This window comes from Bos grunniens, chromosome 5, assembly GCF_055505025.1.
Source record: "Bos grunniens cultivar Pamir isolate PY7600 chromosome 5, Bosgru_T2T1.0, whole genome shotgun sequence".
NCBI classification, from domain to species: Eukaryota; Metazoa; Chordata; class Mammalia; order Artiodactyla; family Bovidae; genus Bos; species Bos grunniens.
The window spans coordinates 61,525,737-61,549,757 of record NC_141169.1 but is presented as its reverse complement, the minus strand read 5'-3'; the positions used below and the strand labels follow the sequence as shown (position 1 = coordinate 61,549,757).

Below are 24,021 nucleotides of genomic sequence, written 5' to 3'. Positions count from 1 at the left end.
GCATATGTTATTGCCATTTATAATTTTGAAAGAATGTAGCCATTAACACAGGACATACTGATTGGTATTTGGCTTTAAGGAGATGTTATTTTAAAGAGAGACAATATAAACAATGATGAAGAGTTCTGGCAAGTAGGATCACCTAGGTTTAAAGACCAGTTTGAAATTACTGGCCTGTGCCTCAGTTTCCTCATTTAAGGAAATGAGAATCATAACAATAACTACTTTAAAAGCCTGTTCTGTGAATAATGTTAAGACCAAATGAGCTGATATATATAAAGCACTTTGAAGAGTGTCTGGTACAAAATTATTATTTTTATCATCATTTAATATTCACCAAAACCCACTTGCTTTAAGTTGATCTTGAAACAGTGAAATACAGTAGTAATCTTCCTCACCTGGCACTTTGATCATGACACTCCTTTATTCAAACACATTTGCTGCTTCCCCATTCACTACCTGTTATGGAATAAGGTATCGTTCTTCAATCTGGTATTTAATAATCTTCATGAAATGTCTCTTCCTTTTTCAGTTTACTTCAAACTATTCAGCGTAGATGTTTCCATTTAGCCAAATGGCTACTTAACTATATTTCATAAATAAACCTGGGCTTTCCCAGCTTTGCTCTTATATTCATACCAGTTCACCTGTCTTTAATGACTACTCTGTTTCTCTGACTAAGGCCTGTGCCTAGGGCCTTCAAAACATAGTTTTTCATAAATCCTCCCTGACTATAACCTAGCCTCCCATGGCTAATTTTTTCCCTTGAACTGTGGTTACACTTACTGCAAGTACTCTTTGTGTAGTGATAAATCATATAGTTTGTTTTGTTGTTGTCTTGGGTTGAACATTTATATAATTTGTATTGTGAAACATTTTTTCTTTTTAAAGCTTCTTTAAATTTTGGGAATATATATATAACCAGATTTACCATTAAGTACATTTACAGTGCTGTGCATCCATTATCATCAGTCTCCACAACTCTTTTCATTTTGCAGACTAAAACTTTGTACTTATTAAATAGTAACTCCCCATTTCCCTCTCCCTCCACCGTTTTTCTGGGTTTGTGAATTTGGCTTTTTAAGTACCTCATATAGGTAAAATCATATAGTATTTGTTTTGTTGTGACTGGTTTATTTTACTTAGCATAAATGTCATCAAGGTTTACCCCTGGCAAAGATAGATACTTGACTTTTTTATGTGTCAGAATTTCCTTCATTTTTAAGGCTGAATAATCATTATACATATATGTTATTTTGTTTATTGATTCATGCACTGATGGACAGTTGGGTTGTTACCACGTTTTGGCTGTTGTGCTGCTGTGGACATGAGTGTACAAATACCTCTTTGAGATACTGCTTTTCTTTTGGTTATATACTTAGAAGTGGAATTTCTAGATCATATGGCAATTCTATTTTACATTTTTTGATGAATTACCATACTGTTGGCCATAGTGGCTCCATTATTTAATCTTCTATATAATATTTTAATTTATATATATACACACACATATATATACGTAATTGCTAGGTTGTGAGTCTTTAAAGGAAGGACTCCTATCTTAAACTCATATCTTCACACAGGTGAAGACAGTATCTATTTAGTGAGCCTCTATCCATTTCTCTTCCTTCTCTTAACACATTCTCTCTCTCTGTCTCTGTCTTACTCACTCTCACTCACTTTACCCTACATCTATGAGCTCTGTCTCTGCTTCCTACATAAAAACATCTTGAATCATTTGTTTCTCCCTATCTCTGCTGACCACCACTGCCTAACACATAGTAAGCATTAAATCACTATTAGCTATGGTTAGTGGTATTATTCAGGGATCATGCAGAAGAGGGCTGGACATTTTAAGTGGGGAAAATGGATATAGAAGTATGGAAGATGATAAGCTAAATGTTAACAAGTTAGTTTAGTTATATCTGAAAGAAATCTGCAGATTTTCTAGCAGGCTAGTACAAAATTCTCCAGAGAGGCAGCCTTAGGGAAAAGACTCTTGTGCTTAATAATATATAAACGGATTACTCATCTTTTTTTTTTTATGGTATATTTTATAGGGGTGTTGGTTGCATTTTCTTTGAAATGGCTTCTGGAAGACCTCTGTTTCCAGGATCAACTGTGGAAGATGAACTGCACTTAATTTTCCGACTGCTAGGTAACAAAAGAACTTTCTTCTCAGTGATTTGTTACCTGTAATTGAGTAGCTGGATACGACTACATCTTTCAAATGTATATTTATAAATTTGATACTGAGACTAACATAAATAGCTATTATAAGAATTATAATTTTCATGTTAAGATAAAAATCCTTCTAGATAACTTCTGCTTTTTATTTACTGATTTCTACCTGTGCAGTAATGATTCTATGAAAAAACAGAAGAGAAATATTATTGAAAATTGACTTTTAGCACATTATTAGGAAATATTTTAGCTTAGATGTCAATTAGGCATCATTTTTGTGGAATCTTTGCTTAGTCTGAAAAGTCTGTATGTTTACTGTTTCTGTCATTCTAATTTTAGTTGAAACAGTCAAATTATCTACTAAATATAAATTGTTATTTAAGACACTTTTGTTCTGCCTATATATATTTGCCTGTATAAAAATTTCTATATAAGTATATATATTTTTAAATTCAGGAACTCCATCTCAGGAAAACTGGCCAGGTGTTTCTTCAAATGATGAGTTCAAGAACTACAACTTTCCAAAATATAAACCACAGCCTCTAATTAACCACGCACCCAGGTATTTTTTTTCTCTTTACGTGAAGGTGGGAACACACTACTTTTTTTTTTAATTCTTTTTAGTCTCTCTCTCTTTTTTTTCTTTTTAGTCTATCGAACCATTTGTCATGGTAAGGATTCAGGAAAAATACTTGATATACATACACAATTCTTAAATATTTTAGAATTTAATTTCTTCCTATGTCAAATTAATTTTATAATTCAGTGACCAAGAATCACTAAACTATGTAAGTCCAGAGAATTGAACTATAAATAAAATGAGCATAGAATATATATATATATTATATAATTCTAGGGTTTATGTAGGATATTCCTTTTCCCAGAAGGAAAACATTGATATATGCCTTATTCAGAACTGTGAAGACCATGATGAAATTTATTTTTTCTATACCATTATTCTATATTTCGGGCTTCCCAGGTGGTGTAGTGGTAAAGAATCCACCTGCCATTGCAGGAGATGTAAGAGACACGGGTTTCAGTCTCGGGGTCAGAAAGATCCCCTGGAGGAGGAAGTGGCAACCCAGTCCAGTATTCTTACCTTGAAAGTCCTATGGACAGAGGAGCCTGGCAGGCTACAAAGACCATGGGGTCACAAAGAGTTGGACACAACTGAGCATGCACATTCTGTGTTTACTTAGGAATGTGTAATAGGAAAAATCTTGGCTCTTATACAGGATGACCCATCATAATTTTGGCCAGTGTTAATGATAATTTGTATTTGAAGAATATGAACTTTCTGACCCTTCATATCCTCTATGTTGCCCATCCGATTACAGACCTACCTCAGATCCATCTAAGACTCCCATTAAAATTTGAGTGAGAATGTTTTTACTTACGGAATGTATTACATTTCTGTAAGTAACGTTAGAATCACTAACCCCCTTTGTATTTTTTCATCTTTCCTTAAGAAAAAATAGATGTGAAAAGGGCACCAAGATACCAAATAAGGCAAATATCTGTTTTAATCAAAAGCCATTCACATTGCTCACAACATAACATACTCACTCTAGTTCCATTTATTCTCAAGATAGGGACGATTAGTAAGATCATTCTGGTGCCAAAACTATTTTGAAAGTGTTTATGTGATTTGATAGCCTTGTCACTAAACTAACTGGTAACATTCTAAGTAGACTTCCTAAGAAGGAAGAATAATATAATGTGTTAGACTTTTAGCATAAAAGCATAAATCCTATTTTTGTCATATATATATTGCTTGCTGTTGTAATGTCCAGGGTAAAAAGTTGCAGCTCTTTAAAGCAGATTCTTTAAAGAATCCGCCTACAGTGCAGGTGACCCTGATTCAATTCCTGGGTGGGGAAGATCCCCTGGAGAAGGGAAAGGCTACCCACTCCAGTATTCTGGCCTGGAGAATTCCATGGACTGTATATAGTCCATGCGGTTGCAGAGTCGGACACAACTGAGCAACTTCCACTTTATTTGTAGCCACAGAGTTCCGAGTGTTTGTCAGAATGGCAGACTGCAAAGGATTAGGAGACTCTGGAGAATCTCTAGGCCACAGCATCCACAGTTCCTACTAAGAGCACTTAAGATGGAAGGGAGAGGAGGCAGTTTCCATAATTGTGCTTTTGCCAGTGAATATCAGTGCATGATAGAATTTGTGACTTGTGACTTCTGATCGGGAGGTTATCTCTTTAAGATAACCCCTAAATCCTCTACTCCTGTTTTATTAATTCCATCCTTACAATTTTTTGTCTTTATTATGTCATTGGTTTTGTATCCCTTTTAAATAAAGTTTTATGAAATTATTGAGGCATATTTAAATTGAACTTTATAGCTTCTAGTACCCAACCTTCAGCATATTGTCCTGTAAAAATTTGTTGAGTGATTCATCTCTGTTTATCTTGAACCACAATGATAAATTTGGAGGTCTCTTACCGTTGTGTTTTCACCTGTATAATACGAAATGATGCCGTTGTACTCTTGCCTTCACTAGAACACTGTGAAAACAGATCTAGTTTACTAAAGTTTTTTTCAATAATACAGGTTATTTTGTTTAGAGATAAAATAGTGATTTTTTAAAATTCTATCATTTTAGTAATCTAATTTCCTCTTGAATATTGAAATTTTGAGTTGATGCCCAGTTACTTGTGATTTCTTCTTAAACAAGTGGCACGATAAATCTTAAGGATAAAACAGATTTGAATCTGTTTGAAAAGCAGCAAAGTGTGCTATTTTAGGGCAGTTGAATTTAGCAGATGAAAACACTTGGAAAATAGTTTTATTTAGAAAGTTGCTATCAGCTAAGATTAATAAATAAATTGTTACTTGTCCTTCCTTGTTTTTAGGTTAGACTCTGAAGGAATTGAGTTGATAACAAAATTTCTTCAGGTAAGTTACATCTTTTTTATAGTCATTAAATGGTATGTTAACTTCTCTGAGCCTTAGTTTTTTCATCTATAGAATGGGATCAGTATATCTAGCATACTTAAGACACGTGCTTAGGTGAAAAAATATGGTTTCTCCTAGTGTGTATGGGTCTCTCCTTGTAACCCAGAACAGTCTGAGGTGAAGGGAATATTTTTTTTTTTTGAAGCTTATTTTTGGTGATTATTGGCGATCATAGAAGCCAAAGAGATAGTTGCTAATTGCTGCTGTTGTCCGTCGACTTTCTTGGTGATTCTCCAACAGACTATGTAGAAACAGAAAAAAAGACATATAAAAATGTGCATAGCATATTCCCTTCACTGAGATAGTTAGCTGCTGGCACTGATCAACTGTGTCAAGGCCATGTTCTCTGCAGTTCATGTTTTCTTATGTTCGCTTTCTTTTTTCCTTATCCCTATGCTCTATAGGCTATTGTACCTCCAAATCCATCCATATCTGCATTCAGAACAGAAACGACAGAGAGGATAAGAGTGTGTCAGTCACGTTAGTCCTCATGTATCTGCAAAGCAAAGGCTTTTCCAAAACCCCTCTAAGGACTTCTTCCTATGTCTCCGAAATCTTCATATAGCTAGAATGTTGATTGTAAGAGAGGCTGAGAATTGAGGCGCTGGATTGCCATAATTAGCCTAAACTTAGAATAGTCATGATTCTTATGTCAGAGTTGGAAGCATGAATGCCTTAAATCTACATTATCTCATGAAGGAAGAAGGGGAAATGGGTATTGAATAGGTAATTTAATAATATCTTTCTTAAAGGTATTAGTTACATTCTAATAATCCTTTGTTGTTCATGAAGAAAAGTAACACCATAGGTCAGATATTTTGCTTTTTTCCCCATCACTTCAGAAAATATAAGGAATCTTAATCTTTAGTTAAGATCCAGGTTTGTTTTGGAAATTTGTAACTGGGATCATTGCTACACAAGCTCAGTAGTAACTCAATTTAGAGCATAGTAAATTGGTTCTTAAAAATAAGTAATTTTTATTAAGTATTAAGTAATCAAGCTAACGGTAGCTCTAAACATTTACATGCTAATTTGTGTGTGTGTCCCCTACCCCTCACACATGCTTTTTCCATTATTTAGAGAAAAAAATTAATGAAGCTGCTTTTTTGGTTTTTCACAGTATGAATCTAAGAAAAGGGTTTCAGCAGAAGAGGCCATGAAACATGTGTACTTTCGAAGTCTGGGACCGAGAATACATGCTTTACCTGAAAGTAAGAGAAATTCTAGAGTGTGTCCTTCCATCCCCTTTATTTTTATCCAGGTTTGGAAACTGGGGTGAATTAGGAGTTGAGGAAGGGACTATTGCTTTTTAAGCCTAAAATTCTGGTCTTATTGTAATTAGATCAGAAATCCTTGAAGGGAGGCGTATGTCTTATTTACCTGTTTTAATTTATTTCTTTTAACACTGAGCATGTTGCTATGACTCTTAAGAAATCAGTAGCACTTCTATGTGGGTCATTAGTCTTATTGGACTTAAGCTGGAAAATGCCATCCAATGATGGCATTGGGCCAATTGTCATTAGGCCCAATCTGAATTACTTTGATTCAGAGTTGTTAAAAATGGATTACAAGCAAGTCGTAATGAAACACAGCCAAAACATTAGTTTTCTCATGAAAGTAAATTTCCTTTTTAAGACATGAAGATGGTTTTCCTTAACTGTGTTCACTCAGACTTAACTAGCCCCATGACAGAGTTGAGCATATTGTCATTAAAATAGCTGATTTCTCATGCCTGAGGTAACTGCTTGATTTTACTCAGAACATTCTTAAAAATTACCCCAATATATTACTTTAAAACTGAGCAAGGTGAATGGGGAATTAAGAGAATATTTCGGAAATGAGCTACCAAAAGCTTTCATTAATTTCCCATTCTCATTTACTAGACAATGGTTTTCTAATTGGAATCAAGACTCCTCATGACTTTTCACTTAGAACCTAAAGGATATTTTGTAATGAAAGACTACCTCTGTGGCAGAGATGGAAATGAGAAAGATGAATTACAAGTATTTTTTAAGATGCTATTTACATTTCATTATTACTAATAATATCAAGTTTTAAAGTTTGAGTTGCAGGAAAGGTGTATAAACCTATTTCTTGTTTTTCTGTAAAATTCTCAAGATAGTTTGAGGATTGGACCTTCACTGCCATCATAAGACAAATGGATAAAGGATAGAATAAAACTGAGTAATACATTTTGATGAGGTCTCCCAACCTCAGTAAGCCCTAGAAATAAACAGTGTACATTCTCCTCAGAGAAACACACACTCACAGCCTAATTTAAAGCCAGATTGGAGGAGAAAGGTTCTGAGGGGAGATTATTTGGCTTGGTTTTCTTCTCAAAACCTTGGAACAAAAGAGAAAATACTTCAGTGGGGCTCTAACCTTGCAAATGTAGTATAAATGTTTCACATTCACTCAGTATATAATTTAGATGTTTTGTGTCTAGTTGGATTATATTTGCTTTAATGATAGGCTTTCATCTGCTGTTTTTTGTCTATGCATTTTAGGTGTATCAATATTCAGTTTGAAAGAGATTCAGTTGCAAAAGGACCCCGGTTTTCGAAATTCTTCTTATCCAGAGACAGGTGTGTTTGTCATAAACCATTTCACATGTCGTTCATGAAATATTGCGTGGAACCAAGTTTTTGGTTTATAAATTGATCAGTAAAATTATGTAAAAACCAATGTACAGTGCATTCCACAACGGTGTATGTTTAGCATTGCACATACTCACTTTTCTGTATGATGTGGGCAGCTCAGTAATTCTTCAGAGAGAATCTGACTGAGTCCAATCAGGGATCCTGAAAGCTGCAGATGGCACAGAGACCTCTTACAAGTGACCTGGCTTGATCACTGACCGCCACCCCTGGCACCTGAGGCAGAAGACACATCTGTGCTCCCCTAGTCATCAGGTTCATCACTTCGAAGCATAGAAGCTGTAGACTGACCCCATCAACAAGAGGGTCCTTTAAGACAGAGCTGATCACTCTTACCATGGAATTAGCTTTTGCTGGTGGGAACATTAGCTTCATAGAGTCACCAAATACTGTTTGTGGGATAAAACTGAACCTTGAACTGCCTCATAAAATGACTTTATATTTTAGGACATGCGAAGAACAGAAGACAGAGCATGCTCTTTTAAGTCTGATAACATGGTTTCAAGCCCAGCCCCCAGCCTTTCTTATCAATCAAGGACTCATATCTGAAGGCAATTATTTCTTTTGGTGGACTTGGAATCTTCGTTTGTCTACACTGTCCTCTTCACAGTGGAGTCTTTTTATTTCAGACCTACAAATTGTTTTTATATTTGTTGTCACAGTGTGACAATTTTTTTGTACAGTTGGTTTTAAGGTCTTCTCTGCCATTAGAGCCAGTAGGTTACAGCTGTTGATGGTAACTATAGCTGCAATTTTTGTGCAGGACTGAGAAACACAGTGCATTATTTATTGCGGAATCATTGCTGCTAAATAACTACTGTCTGTTTATTTAACACAACAGTTGATGCCTGGAGAAGTTGCAGTGGCTTTATTATATGTGAATGCATCTGTTTCTCTTCATAAATTGTTTTACTGCTGCATTTTTTGTTTGTTTTTAAAATTAAACTGCATTGTTTCCTGGAATGTAAATTTAGCTTTGCTTAACAGTAAAATAAGTGAGCCAACTTGAACACTCTTACATTCATGCTATATAATTTTTTATTGAACATTGGCAAATAGAGTAGCTAAGAAATCAATAAGCACATTATGTTTAAGAAAGCATGTGATGCAGAAGTTGATTCGAGCAAGTGAATACCTGACACTTTGGGGATCTTGAATTACATACCAGTAAATTAAAGTACCACAATTATTTATTTTTACCTTTCCTCATTTTAGAAATATTTACTGCATATTATTGGATATTTGTATACTAATACACTTAACCTGTTTTACATTGTGCTTTAATTTAGTTAAACCATACAAGTCCAGTCAAACATGAGAGATCTTGTTTTATTTGTCTTAAATACAATTCTTTTAAAAATTAGAATGGATGATTCTTCATTGGGGAACAATTTATTTCATTTGAGAGATGTGTATATGTGTGTGTTTTAATAGCATTCACTTGGAATCAGCTGAAAGACGTAATATGTGTTTGATATGAGCCATGATAAATAACAAACGAGAGAAATGAGAACTTGGAAGATTGTTTTAAAGCATTCTAGGTATTATCTGTTTACCAGAGATAGTAAATATTACAGTTTTAATTATGCATCTTTTTGAATATCATAAATACACCTTGATGTTGGTAACAGTGTTTTAAGCATTTGTGTTCACTTTTAAGGACTATTTGTTTAGTGCATCTTACCAACTGCAAATCTTAATTGCTATATTTTGAAATGGTCATGTAAATTTGGGGCTTATATATCATGAAAAGAGTCATAACTTAATTCATTTTCCTGACATTCACTGTAAAACATTCAGGGTCCTACCATTTCTGTTCAGGAAATCTTGTAGTTTATTGTTATTTAACAGTATTAAGTGAATTTTTGTATGTTTCATTTTAACTTTATTTGTGAATAGTGATTGTGGCATGTTTGGGGTATTATTTTAATATTTCATGATACTGAAGTTTTAATTTTTAAAAAAATTTCTGGAAGAAACAGATTCATGTGTAATGGTGAATATTGGACCACTACTGCTTTTCACATTTGTAAATTGGTTTTATGTTAAACTCTGTAGCCTAACAAACTGCTGTTATTTCTAACTGACAGACATGTATTAATATTGTACTTTGAAGGTTATAAATATTATGTGAAAATTCCTCCATTTTGTTTCAAAATTTATAATAACAAAATCTTCATGTTGTTAAAATGTGGTTTTGTTGAGTCACGGTTCTTTCTTGGGGAAGAAGGCTGTGCAGAATGGGACCATTTTCTTTTATGTGTCTCAAGATAAAAAAGTGTCTCTGTGCCAGTAGCAATTAATTTATAATTGTGCTGGCCATTCGTTTACTAATCTTTACTGTAGTTTTATAGGATAGCACTTTTAATTGTCAGGTTTTTCATTTCATAGATTATCTATTTGATTTGTTGAAAATTTGACAGTTATCCTTATGTTTCATTCTTGCATATAAAAGGTGAAGAATTGTATCCAAGTTATATAAAATTGCTCTTCCTAGGAAAAACTATGGATGTTCCTTCATTTTATTAAGGAATTTGATTTTCTTTTTTTGATACTTGAGCATCATTCAGATTCTGAAAACTTTGCAGTGAAGAGAATTGAAGCTCAAATTGTGAACCTTGAACAGATGATTCATCTTAAACTGACAAGGTTCTTAAAGGTAAGAGGGGATGCCATTTTTGTTTTCCTTCCAAGTGATGTTAACATGTTATAATCTTTTTGACCCAAGACAGTTCCTGTGGTTTGTGTGTGTGTGTTTTTACTGTTTTCTAAAATTGTGGTAAAATACATGTAACATAAAATTTACCATTTTAACGCTTTGTAAGCATACAATTTAGTGGCATTAAGTATTATGTTCACAGTGTTGTAAAGCAGTTACCTATTTCCAGGATTTTTCATCACTCCAACAACAGAAACTTTGTAGCCATTATAATCTCCACCCCGCGCACCCCCCCCCCCACCACCATGTTTTCTCCTTCCCTCATCCTTTGGGTAATCTCTTACCTGCTGCTGCTGCTAAGTCGCTTCAGTTGTGTCCGACTCGGTGCGACCCCTAGATGGCAGCCCACCAGGTTCCTCTGTCCATGGGATTTTCCAGGCAAGAGTACTGGAGTGGGTTGCCATTTCCTCCTCCAATGCATGCAAGTGAAAAGTCAAAGTGAAGTCGCTCAGTCGTGTCCGACTCTTAGCGACCCCATGGACTGGGATTTTCCAGGCAAGAGTACTGGAGTGGGGTGCCATTGCCTTCTCCGTCTCTTACCTAGAATAAGCAAATTCATAGAGACAAAAACTACATATTTAATCGTATCACACTTGTTTTTTTGTCTCTGGCTTATTTCACTTAACATAATGTTTTCAAGGTTCATCCATATTGTAGCATGTGTCAGAACTTCATTTGTTTTCATGGCTGAGTAACATTGTTGTGTGACTATACAACATTTGCTTATCCATTTATCTGTATATCCAGGCAAAATATGGATAATTTGCTTATCCATTCATCTGTTGATAGACATGGTTTTTTTTTTTTTTTTTCCATTTTTGGCTGTTGTGAATAATGTTGCTATGAACATTGGTATACAAGCATCTGTTTGAGCCTTTTCAAATTCTTTGGGTTCAGATACCAGGAGTGGAATTGTTGGGTCAGTTGGTAATTTAATCCTTAACTTTTTCAGAAACCACCAAACTGTTTTCTACAGTACCCACACCGTATTACATTTTTCAGTAGTAATGCATGAGGTCCAATTTCTCCTCATCCTTGCTTCTTTTTTCCCATTATATACATTCTAATAACTTTGAAGTGGTGTCTCATTGTGGTTTTGATTTCCCTAAGGACTTGAGGGAGTTAAGCACCTTTTCATGTGTTACCGACCATTATCTGCTTTAGAGAAACGTATATTCAAGTCCTTTGTCTTTTAAAAAGTTTGGTTGTATGTCTTTTTGTTGTTGAGTTATAGGAGTTCTTTATATTGTCTAGAACATTATGACATACATAATTTGTAATTATTTTTTTCTGTGGGTTGTGCTCACTTTATGGTGTCCTGTTGATAAACAGAAGTTTTTTATTTTCATGAAGTCCCGTTTAGTTCTTCTTTGCATATGTAAGTTGCTTTAGCTAAATCCACGGAGAAGGCAATGGCACCCTACTCCAGTACTCTTGCTGGGAAAATCCCATGGACAGAGGAGCCTGGTGGGCTGCAGTCCATGGGGTCACTAAGAGTAGGACACTGAGCGACTTCACTTTCACTTTTCACTTTCATCCATTGGAGAAGGTAGTGGCAACCCACTCCAGTGTTCTTGCCTGGAGAATCCCAGGGACGGGGGAGCCTGGTGGGCTGTCGTCTATGGGGTCGCACAGAGTCGGACACGACTGAAGCGACTTAGCAGCTAAATCCAAGGTTTTTAATATTTTCCCATTTTAAGAGTTTTATAGTTTAGTGCTTACATTTAGGACCTTGATCTGTTTTGAATTAATGTGTGGTGTAAAGTGAGGGGCAAACCTCATTCCTTTGCATGTGAGTATCTAGTTTTCCTAGACCTGTTTGTTGAAAGACCTGACCTTTTCCCCCTTGGCACCTTGTTGAAAATCAATTGATCATAGAAATGAGGGTTTGTTTGGGGGTTCTTAATTCTGCTCTTGGTTTACATATCCATCCTTCTACCAGTTCCACAGTGTTTTAATTAATTGTAGCTTTATAAGTTTTGCACTCAAGAAGTGTGAGTCCTCCACTTCTGTTTTTCTTTTTCAGGATAGTTTTGTATATTCTAGGTTCCTTGAAATTCCATATAAATTTTAGGATGAGATTTTTGGGACTGTGATGAATTTATTGAATCCATAGATCACTTTGGGTAGTACTATGATCTTAACAATATTAAGTGTTCTAATCCATGACCATGGGATGGCTTTAATTTCTTGATATTAATCGCAGCTAAAAGAGTAAATGGTTATGTAGTTTCTCCCTCCTCATTACCTCCCTACCTCAATGCAGAATGACAGAACTTCAGATTTAAGTGATCAGAGGACCAGTTTTTAAATCTATTCCCTTCTACCCAACTCAGTGTCAAGAAGTATATTTGTTTCCTTAAATACCTGTTTAAATGTATATATATGTAGTGTTTCAATGTGCAATATTTAAGCTAAATAACAATTCTTTTTCCAACTTATACCCATAGAATAGCGACATTTGAATCATCCCAAGTAAATGGAAGTAATACAACCCACTTGCCTCTTCACACCTTTTATCACAAAGTATTTATTGAACAAAAATAATATAACAGTAAAAATGATACATATATGAAAATTGAGTGAAGATTTGCAGTCATAGAAAAGATGTGTACAAAAGAGACCAACAGTTAGGTTATAGTTCTATAAACTTTACCATAGCATTTTAACACTGATCAAGCAAACATAAGAGAAAACAAAGTTATTCTGTTCTTTGAAACCTATTTTTTGACTAAAATATTTGTTTAAAAAAGACAAACCCAACACACACACACACACACACACACACACACACAGAATGAGGCAGAGCAATAAGGCTTATATACTTCAACACCTCCAGTTATCTATTTGTGTCATGTGAGTTTTTTTGGTGCATCAAAAATTACTGTATTCTTTCCATTTCTAGTAAATGGAGCTAGAGTGTATGTTAATCATAGTATTTGGAGGAAGGGAATACTAGGTTGAGGTTTTTGCACATTGACTTTAGTTTCTCTAAGAATCCTGCATTTGAGGTATGCTCTTAACTGACTTGTTTGTTTGTTTGTTTTTAATGCTCTTTTGTTTTTTTCTACCTACCATGCAGTTTTGGACCAGTAGGTACCTATACCTAGGCGTGGGGAGGTAGAACTGGACTGAGCACCAGTCATTGTTCTACCTTCGGTGAGCATGTAGCTCTAGGCATTCCCACTTTGTGCAGTTGTCCTTACCTGGAAATGGTGGTTGGATGTCTCTCAAAGGCCTCTTCTAACATTTTCTGTTTGGTAAACACCAGTCCCCTGGACTAACTCTTTTATTTTAGTATAGAATTATCCTTTGTGGGTAGTGACAGCAGTGTCTCCTTGCAGATTGTGGAACCAGGCCCATTACTTTATATTCAAAGATGCATATTAGAGTTTGGATTTTTCCCCCAGATAAGGGCTTACATCACCAAATAAAATTCCAATTGAAAATCTCAAGCTCAATTCCAGTTGAACATCTCAAGCGTTAAAAGTGTTGCAACAAAATTTTAGATTTCTTGAAAACTCAAATGTTTGTTTTTACAACCTTTGTTTTTTACCCTTTCTCATAATCCCTGCCATTTAACCTCATTTGGATCAGTGAATTATTTAGCCACATTTCAAATTGGTTTCTGTTATAGTTAAGGATGGTAATTTTCTTGAGTTGAACGCACTGGGCATCTTCCAGTTCTTGAATCTTACATTAGAACTTCACTACTTCATATACAGATGGGCACCGTAAACTGGTGCCTGCTGATTTTTCTGAGGAACAGAAAGTGTTTCTCTTATCACTGCTCTAAACTACACTACACAAAAGGACTCACTGCTTAGTACTGCAGGTTGTTACATAAGTTCAGTTCGACAATAAGGTTCCTGAAGAATTTTATATTTTTTTAATCAATATTCCTTCATTCTCACCATAAACAGTAATACATAAAGCAGTATCCTACACACCTCAATTTCCACAACCAAGGCTTTACCCATACACATGAAGATACCTGGTATTACAAAATGTTTTCTTTGTTACATGTATTCATCACCAGTCTGTGAACCTTTTCCAAAGCATAGGATTTTTAAATGTTAGTTTCTGGGGTTCAGAGAAACCCTAACTTAGATACAGTAAATGCATCAGAGAGGTATGATTCTCAATGGAAAATGGGAAGAACCAGGTTAATTTTTTAAAATAAGAATGTGCTAACCTAGGAAATATTCCAGGGGCATAGATTGAGTGTACTTGATATAGTTTTTCCATCTCAGGCTTTTGTGTGGAAGGAGTCTCAAAGATTGTAAACAGGAGGCTAGCCTTTCAAGGTTCATTTTTCAAAAAATGCACTTTAGAACATTTTCATGAAATTTTATTGTCTAAATATGGCTTGTTTTTTTATAAAAACATTACTTGGATATTATATTCACTGAATTTCAGTTCAAAAGAGGTTCTAAGGCAATTCTCATACAGTTGAAAGCCAAAAAGAAAAGTAATGAATGCTTTCATATTGCCTACTTGTGAAAAATAATGAAATTCTACTAGAGTTGTTTGATACTAATTTTTGTCTTTCATTTCCTCAATACTAAAAATATATATAGATAATTTACAATAAACTAAATGCAAAGGAAGGCACAGCTGGTTATAGTGTATATAAGCACAGTTCAGCATTTGCAGAATTAAAGAGGAAGAAAGCTTCACATCCTTATTTCATTGAAAACCATTTAGAAAAGTTCTTCACTGTCAACAGTGTTCAACACTTAAGAGCTAAGAAGATATAAAAACAAAAACATTAAAATTCACTTAATGCAAAACAGATTTTCATATATACTTGAATATAAAAAAGGTTTTAAAATGCTAACATAAATCTAGACCATCCATGTTATGAAAAGTGCAAACCAAATTAACAGACGGGTTTCACAACATCCTTCTCACGACACAGGTAAACTAGCCCATGGGGACAAATTGTTTCATCAGTTAATGAGTCTTTAAATTGTGGCCAGATGTCATCAGGATTTCTGAGAGTTCGAAGAAAGCAGTACTGGAGAAGCAGCTCTGTCCAGACTGGGGATTGGCACTGGCATGTGGCCATTGAGCAGTGTTGGGAACTGTAGGGGCAAAAGATGTTTACAATAATTACTGCAAATCCATTGGGAAGACCAGAGTTTTTAACATTCCTAGACAGACCACAGTGGACCGGTTCTCTCATCACCTCTGTGATTGATAGAGGTCAGTTGCCAGTTTTTTGAAATAATTTTATTTATTTATTTTTGGCTGCTCTGGCTCTTAGTTGTAGTGTGTGGGCTTCTCATTGCAGTGGCTTCTCTTGGTGCGGAGCTCAGGCTTTAAGCCTCAGTGTAGGTCTCAGCAGTTCTGGCGCACGAGCTTATTTGCCCTAAGGCATGTGGAATCTTCCCGGACCAGGAATTGAACCCATGTTCCCCACATTGGCAGGCGTTTTCTTAATGCCTGGACCACTATGAAAGTCCATGTTGCCAATTATTTTACAGAATGAGTAACTGGAAGATGACAATGAAGTCAAGATTACGTACAGCAGAGGCTAAGGCTTAGAAAATATTCCAAATTATTTTATGTGCAGAGGCTACTCGAAAAAAATACATACTTTATATGTTGCTAAAGCATGTTCTAATAGTGTTTCTAGAAGATTCCAGTAGAATGATTATTTGCTTTACATATTAAGAAAAATCAATTTTGGAAACTAGGAAACTCTTTGTATATGAATCAGTAATTTCTCATATTGTATTTTGAAACTATCGGTTTTCCAGAGTACTACTGATGTTTCTCAGACACTGTTAAAAATGAGGTATGTTTTTATCTTAAGAGATTTAGAAAACAATATCTTTAAAAATATTCTAGTTAAAATGATAATACCAAACCAAATAGATAACCCGTAAGTGCCAAAATGTATAGTTAATGTGTCTTGTTGGTAGCTACGAAGGGACAAACGTGTATGGTTTGATGTCTTTCATGTCTAAAGTATAGCAGCTATACTCCCAACTGAACACAACATACTTAAAGACCTCCTTCTAAAACATGATTGTTGAAAACTAAGTTTTCCTTGTTGAGCACAAGATGAGTCACAGTGATCTCTTGGGCTGTCTTCTAGTTTAATTCTTACTTAGTCTATATACTGTGCTTTCTGTACCCAACTGCCCAACTTATTTTAATGTCAGTGGTAAGGGGGTGGTGCTATTAATTACTGTTTCTGTAATGGTTATAATCAAGATTTTCTTTCCTGACACTTTGAATTTTAACATTATACAGAATTTTATCCATTTCATCTGGGGTTATCAAATCTATTTACATTTAGCTTATACTTTACTTTTTATTTAAGGTGTGCTCTTAACCACTATTCCCATTGATTAAGAGTAGACACTGGAAGAAGAGCAGACTTTGAAGTCTCATACATCTTCTCTCATTTCAGTAGTAGTTTATCTTACTGGTGTTCTCAAAAGTTTTGGTTTTGTTATTGACTTCTGTCCTGTTTATTTCTATCAAGTGTCACAGTTTCTCTTGGTTAGTCTGACCTTTCTGACATGTTTCATGCTCCTCTTTATTGCCCCCCTCCCCTCCCCTCATCCACTCGCAGTCCCTTTTCTTAAACAGCATTCCCCAGCTTCTGTCCTCAGCCTTCCTTTCTCCTGTACTGTACTCAACAAACATCTCCTGGTGTCAGTTAGATAGCCCCAGCACCTCTTGCCCACTCAGTCTACAGTCAGTAAGAATGGGGGTAAGGGGCACGACACTAAACAAGAATCAGAGCTCTACCACTTGTTAACATGGGATCTTTGGAAAATTGAGCAACATCTCTGGGCCTTAGTTTCTTTTTCTTGTAAAATTGGTCATCTTTTCAAATAGAGCTGTTGAGACTATTAAATAAGGAGCCATGAAAAGTGCTTTAGAACAATGTCTGACATATGGTAGCCCTCAAAAAATTGTAGCTATTGTTATCAATAGCATTACCAGTCTTTTAATCACTTAGTAATGCTTGCCTCTTCCTGATTTTTCACTAATTACTCCTTACACCCATCTAAAAGTCATCCTCTCAATTTTACCTCTGGAATGTCTTTTTCACTCTCATGTAAAAGGTGGTTTCTCCCCTTAGAATTTGGAGTAGTGTAAATCTATGTATTCCTGCCCCTTACTCTTTCTGCCTTCTGTCCTCTCCCCACATTATGATACCAGTGATAACCTTTCTAAAATAGAGATCTTACATTAATCTCCAGCTTTAAAAGGCCTCCCATGGTTTTCACTTAACAACTCTTTAGTTATACTGTCCAAGCCCCATTGCTGCTTTTCCAACCAGTCTATCACCCAGGTCCCTTCCAGAACAGACTATGTATTTTCATATCCAAATGATGCATATCTGTTCATTTAGAATGTACTTCACTCTGCCGTGATCCTGTCCCATCTTCCCAACTCAGCTTGTCCCTTCTGCCTTAGGGCCTCTGTTCAGGCCCCAGCTGGAAAGAGCAATTCTTGTTGGGTTCCTGGAGCACTGTGTTTACACACCTGGTATTCACGTGTTGTCGGAGAAGGCACTGGCACCCCACTCCAGTACTCCTGCCTGGAAAATCCCATGGACAGAGGAACCTGGTGGGCTGCAGTCCATGTGATCGCTAAGAGTCGGACACGACTGAGCGACTTCACTTTCACTTTTCACTCTCATGCGTTGGAGAAGGAAATGGCAACCCACTCCAGTGTTCTTGCCTGGAGAATCCCAGGGACGGCGGAGCCTTGGTGGGCTGCCGTCTATGGAATCTCATAGAATCGGACACGACTGAAGCGACTTAGCAGCAGCAGCATTCACGTGTTGTATATCCCCACAGTCCCTGCCTCAGAGCTTTACAAGTATTTTCTGGGTTAGATTTGTTGAGTTAAAAATTACTTTGTATCTGTACCTACTAGGTATATTCCAAATATGATCAAAATCTGTTTCAAAAGCAGAATAAACATCCTAAAGACAAGCTTAAAATACTAAACAGTCCAACTGGGAACTCATCTCACTTTATAAACCAAGGTGTATATTTAGATTTAGTACAGTGTCTTTGGCAATTCTCTCTTTATGTGTCTCAATTACCAAGCATACCTCTTCTAGAAAGGCTCATATCTCCACTCTCCTTCCCTTGAAATTCTCAGTATCTGCTATCACTTACTAATAATAGCAAGAGACCCTCAGTGCCAGAACTCCTCCTCAGCCTTGTCAACTGTTACTTTAAGGATTCTGATATACTTTTCTAATTATAACAGGAAATTTGCCAGCATCATTATAGGCCAAGTCTAATTTGCTTTCCTTCTCCAACACATTCACATAGCATACGTGAAAGGGGCTTCCTGTTTTTAAAGTTACTTCCATTAGTTTAAAAAGCAGTACTGTTGATAGTAATCTAAATTTGAAACTTGATCATTTGAAACGTCTAATTAAAAAAAAAGATTCTTACCATGTTATTTTAACCATTTTCAAAACTTCAAATTTCAGCTTTCACCAGCTCAGTCCTTTTATCATACATAGGAAGAGAAGTAATACTCTAAAAGGTACAAAGTTATTTTTCTTTAGTCTCACAGACCCCAACCCCAAAAAGAGGGCCCACGGCCATGCAGCCTGTCAGCCATCCACACATGGTCACATTTTCCCATTCAGGGTTGTGTTCTGAATGGCTCCAGGAGAGAGGACAGGCCCAATTTGTGAAATCACAGTTCTGATCAGGTAGCCATTAAGTGCAGCTTTTCTTCTGCAGAATTCTAAATGTAAATCAGGAGCCACTGGTAAGCAGTGGTTCTGAGTGGGGTTTCTGGAGCAGCAGCGGCTCTAGAATGTATTAAAGAGTATTATTACCAGGCCCCATCCCAGACCTTCTGAATCAGGACTCTGGGGGAGGGAGGGACCCAGCCAGGTGCATTTTAACACACCCAGCCTCTGGCTGAGTCTGCCATATGTTGAGAACCACGGGTCTACAGTGCAGAACTACAGTCTACAATAGTGACTGAAGGGATGTGCATCCTGGCCAATTCCCAGAGCTCCTGATACCTTGTAATGTGTAGAATCAGTGGGGAGATGAACTACTATTAACTGTTGGGAGTAGTGGGCTAGAAATCTCCAAGAATTCTGGGCCAGTAGTTCTGGAGGGCCTCCTTGGGAAGTTACCAAACCCAGCACAGTCTGGTGGTAGGATTTTCAGCAAGGAGGGAAGCGAGAGTCCATTCATTATTCGCATGTATCTCAGGAACCTAGAGAGGCCTTGTGTTAGATTCCAGGATTAGGGTAGGATTACAGGCCCCACTGTGGAGCTGACTACGCACCACACGATCCTGTCTGCTCTACTCAGGAACTCTCTGCTGCTCCCATCTGGAGACTTCCAGGAAATAAGGTCTTTTAGTTTCCCCACCAAAAGATCACCAATCTAAAGCTTGCCTAATTCTGCATTTGCTCACTGCCTTTTGCTATTGCTAGTTTTTGTTTCTTTGCCTGAGTTAAAATAGCTAAGAATCAACACATTGGCTGTGCATGACCATATCTCAGTTTCTTGTAACGAGAAGGAATGCCAGGAAGAGAAACCTGATAACTTAAGTATAGTCACATCATGACACCCTACCTCATCCCTACTAGGAAACCAGAGAAGATAGTAATCAGAAGCTCTCTAGCTCTACCCTTCTCCCAATGAGACCCTAAATACCAGCATGTATAGCCCCTGGCACAGAGGTGAATATTAACCTTGACAAACAAAATGAACGATAAAGAAAAGCACTGGAGACATGATCTTATTAACACTTTCTCAGACATCTCTTCTCTTGGTGAATTCTGAGGCATCCCTTCCTTTAGTCAGTCAGTGGTAATCGCTGAACATGTTGTGTACCAAGCAGCATGCTAGATGCCAGGCACACACCACAGCAAGCAAGATGCAGTTCTGGCTTCTTGAGGGCCCAGTGTTTAGTGGGGAGACTGTCAGATGAACAGGCAGGACAAAGAGGTTAGTGCTAGGTGCAATGAGAACCAAAGAACAACAGCCTGAGGTCAGCCAGGCTGAGGGGCAGAGGTGAGAGGCAAGGTGAATGAGACAGACAAGGTCAGAATCAGGAACAGGTGTGTGCACTTGATCCACTTTTGCCTCATTCCTGCCCCTGGGACCCTTTCTACACTCACATGTTCAGACAGTAACATCTTGGTCTGTGAGTCATAATCTTTGGGTCTCCAAGAGGAAATACCAATTTCCACATGATAGCAAGTGATGCTACTGCAGGTTTCTAGTATGGAGATGACTAATGAATGCGCTTACCTAGTACAGGGAGCTTTACAAGACGAACAGCTGAGACTTTTCACTTTTAATCAGATCCCTGGATGCTTCTTTTTTCTATTATAGAACAAGGAAAACTTGATTCTGACTCATAGAATTATGCAGGTAACTTTGCTATTATTACAGTGTAGAGTTCACGATTTTTATCTTTATTTTGTGTGTTTATTAATAGGTTAGTATGTTAAAGTCTTAGGAGATTTATAAAATACAATTAAAAATTTTTTCCTTATAAATTTCTAGTTTTCATAGTTAGTGAAAATGAACAATTGGAGAACTTATTGTTCCACTTATGGATAGCTGACATGTGCACGCCACCTCAATGAAAGTACCTGCCTCTGAAGGTGCCTTTTGCAGCCACGTTAACATGAATTCCTTTTGGAAACTTAACAGTGAGTTCTGCCCTACATTTAGAGAAAATGTTACCTTGCAGGATTTATCAAGGAAACACATCCCTTAGAAATTGCACATGTACAAGTTCATTTCTAAATGCTCACCTGAAACAGCGTGCTTGGCCCTTGCAGCCGGGCAGGACTCAGTGGAGCAACTGGACTAAGGCTGCTCCAGAAATGTATGCTGGACAGCAGTGGACTCGGGGTCAGAAGCAGTCCATTTGGTGTCTGGGAAAGAAAGCACACACAGGATTGATACCTGTATCGCCGGTTCCCACTGTGGTCAACAGTGTGCTCCGGGCACCAGCCACAAACCAACCTCATCATTTTAGGAAAATCTGACGACGTTATTTCTGCGGGGCTGTGCAGTTTAATTTCCTTCAGTGCTAATTGAGCAATTTGTATTATAAAGAATGGAAAAGTTACCTTCCATAACCATTCTAGTAGAAAACTCAAGTTTGTAACAACTTTTGTCAAGCTGCTTTTTTCAGTTTGCTCCCCCTCACACATTAAACAAGAATGGTGGCACTAGTAGTAAATACTCCACCTGCCAATGTAGGAGACACAGGAAAAGCAGATTTGATCCCTGGGTCGGGAAGATCTCCTGGAGGAGGAAATGGCAACCCACTCCAGTATTCTTGCCTGCAGAATTCCATGGACAGAGGAGCCTGGCGGGCTACAGTCCATGGAATCACAAAGAGTCAAAACATGACTGAGCACACATGAACACAACAATATACAAGCAAATGGGATCCCATGAGAGGGCTTTATTTTTCCTTCTCTATATTAATTTTTCTACAGTGGACATCCATTACTTGGGCTACAGGCACACATTTTTAAAGGGCCTCCCAAGCTTCACTTTCCCTATCAACAACCCTTTGAATACTTTAGGATCTGCTGCTAAAATACCCTGTAGCAGCTTCATGAAAAGCTCTGAACTGAGTTTACCAGATTTCACTCTGGATATGGGGCTGATGAGAATTCATCTCCCCAGGAATGGCTCAGAGGGAAACAAAATCCGTTCTTGTCAGATAGAATTTAAAGCCAAAATGCTGGGTTTCCTGGGAGAGTGCCAAGGATGGCATTTGCTTGCATACTCGCAGCAAGAGTCCTGGTCTTCAAGCCAGCTAGAGTGCAGAAGGAACAACCCACCACCACCGTAAGCCTGCCTGGTTTTTATTCTCAGCAGAGACAAGCTCCTTGTCCAGGTGGCTGTGCATATTAGGGACTAGGAGGAGCCCCTCTGTAGTTTCATGATGTCAATAAGGTGCTCTGTGTAAGAAGGGCAGTGAGGGCACCAGCATTTCAGATTACATCATGCTGCATGCGAAAGTGTTTTTTTTTTCCCCCTAGAATTGGCCTCAGCAGCTTTGTTAATTATCCAGAACATTTGGCTTAAACCTAAATGGAAAGGTCTGTTCTGTTCTGCAGAAAGGAGATAAACATCCAAAGGTTCTCAAAATGGAGCTGCTGAAAAGACTCAAATAATTTGAGTTTTGGTTCCACAGCATTTCCTACATATTAAATGACCTACGAGGTTACCCAAAATACATGTTTTGGGTAAATGTCCCATTTGTTCTAACCCAAGGCAGTTTCATAAACAGGCCAGGCCATCTGGCCTAACGGTTCAGACTTGGCAGTTCTGCATGGGCTCTACTAGGGTTCCAGCCTCAGAACAACTACTTATGAGTTAGGTAACAACCCCTCTCTGCCTGGTTTCCTAATCTATAAAACAGAAAAATGCCTACATGTCTTACATTACGGGATCATCAGGAAGAGTAAATGATCTGTGTAAAGCTGGCAGATTAGAAATGCTCAATAAATGTTCCAAGACTGCTATCAGTAATTAAGTGTATTTGACTAACTGTATTAAAACCCAGCCATGGGAGAAATCCTCAACTGTATAAAGAACTGAAACAGACAGACCAGCCCAGGCAGCCAGTACCTTAGGGTTCCTCTCAGTTGTGTGAGTGTCAGGTCTGTAGCTCATCTGATCTGAGAACTAACATTTGCATGTCACTCAAGCCAGGTTCCAACCACAGTATGCCACATTAACATTTAACCAACGTGTTCAGGGCCTCCTAAGCTTTACCTACCAATGAAAGTCACAGCTCTAAAGAGACGGTGAATCCTTTAAACTACAAAACAGCTCTCTCTCTCATCCACAGCCATAAATAGACATCCACTCCTTTTTAACCTTCTGAGCAATATGAGGTATAGAATATATTTTCGTAGTCTAAATGTCATACCCATGTCTGGATTGGAGATGGTTGCACATTTGTTTCTAAGGGATACAGGATGTACTCAGAATATAGTAACCTTCTGTTTCTCCTATTTAATATATTTGAAATGTCTTCTATAATATATGCAAATAAATACCGTAAAATGACTTCATTCACTCCTCTCCCTCCCATCCCTGTTCTGGCTGAAGATTCTATGGCCGTAGGGGAAAATTTTGGTTACTCTTTTAGGGAAAATTTCTATAAAGCCTGGCGTGAGTTCTCTCTCACCGTGGGAGCTTTCAGAGCCTGTCTCTAGAAGCTCCTTGAGCCCTAGACAGAGGCTAAAGAAAGAAGCTACCAGCAAAATGCGTGCTTCCTCTTCCTTCCCTAAAGAATGTCTTAGCAAATGGGGTCTTCTGAGTGGCAGACAGGAACTTCCTGACCCTGTCATCTGCAGGAAAGGAGATGCTCCTGGACCCAAGGGCCACGGGTGTTCATTTTCAAAGGGAAACACCCTCCTGTTTGACCTCATGTCATCTTCCCCACTCGGTTCTTCATTGAATACTGAGTCTTCTAGAAAGCCCACAC

The 24,021-nt window shown here is 37.4% G+C and overlaps 2 protein-coding genes across 13 annotated transcripts in view; one reads left to right on the top strand and one right to left on the bottom strand.

The window, feature by feature from the left end:
- The window catches only part of CDK17 (cyclin dependent kinase 17), a 111,487-nt gene extending 100,871 nt beyond the window's left edge, over positions 1 to 10,616 (top strand). For 3 of the 5 annotated variants that reach the window (XM_086400793.1, XM_086400791.1, XM_086400794.1), the window contains exons 12-17: positions 2,061 to 2,158; positions 2,641 to 2,746; positions 5,052 to 5,094; positions 6,275 to 6,365; positions 7,662 to 7,739; positions 8,259 to 10,001. In XM_086400793.1, coding sequence (XP_086256919.1) covers positions 2,061 to 2,158; positions 2,641 to 2,746; positions 5,052 to 5,094; positions 6,275 to 6,365; positions 7,662 to 7,739; positions 8,259 to 8,296 — 454 coding nt within the window. In that variant the 3' untranslated portion in view covers positions 8,297 to 10,001. Of the gene's footprint in view, positions 1 to 2,060; positions 2,159 to 2,640; positions 2,747 to 5,051; positions 5,095 to 6,274; positions 6,366 to 7,661; positions 7,740 to 7,909; positions 10,002 to 10,381 lie in introns of those variants that run through there. The other 2 variants (XM_086400795.1, XM_086400792.1) reach the window with 2 other exon arrangements.
- A 2,424-nt stretch (positions 10,617 to 13,040) lies between these two features.
- Positions 13,041 to 24,021, bottom strand: part of ELK3 (ETS transcription factor ELK3) — a 177,031-nt gene continuing 166,050 nt past the window's right edge. For 4 of the 8 annotated variants that reach the window (XM_086400800.1, XM_086400802.1, XM_086400804.1 and 1 more), the window contains exons 4-5: positions 21,317 to 21,439; positions 13,041 to 15,617 (exon numbers count right to left, since the gene is read on the bottom strand). In XM_086400800.1, the coding sequence (XP_086256926.1) occupies positions 15,519 to 15,617; positions 21,317 to 21,439 (222 nt within the window). In that variant the 3' untranslated portion in view covers positions 13,041 to 15,518. Of the gene's footprint in view, positions 15,618 to 20,804; positions 20,880 to 21,316; positions 21,440 to 24,021 lie in introns of all 8 variants that reach the window. The other 4 variants (XM_086400807.1, XM_086400808.1, XM_086400805.1 and 1 more) reach the window with 3 other exon arrangements.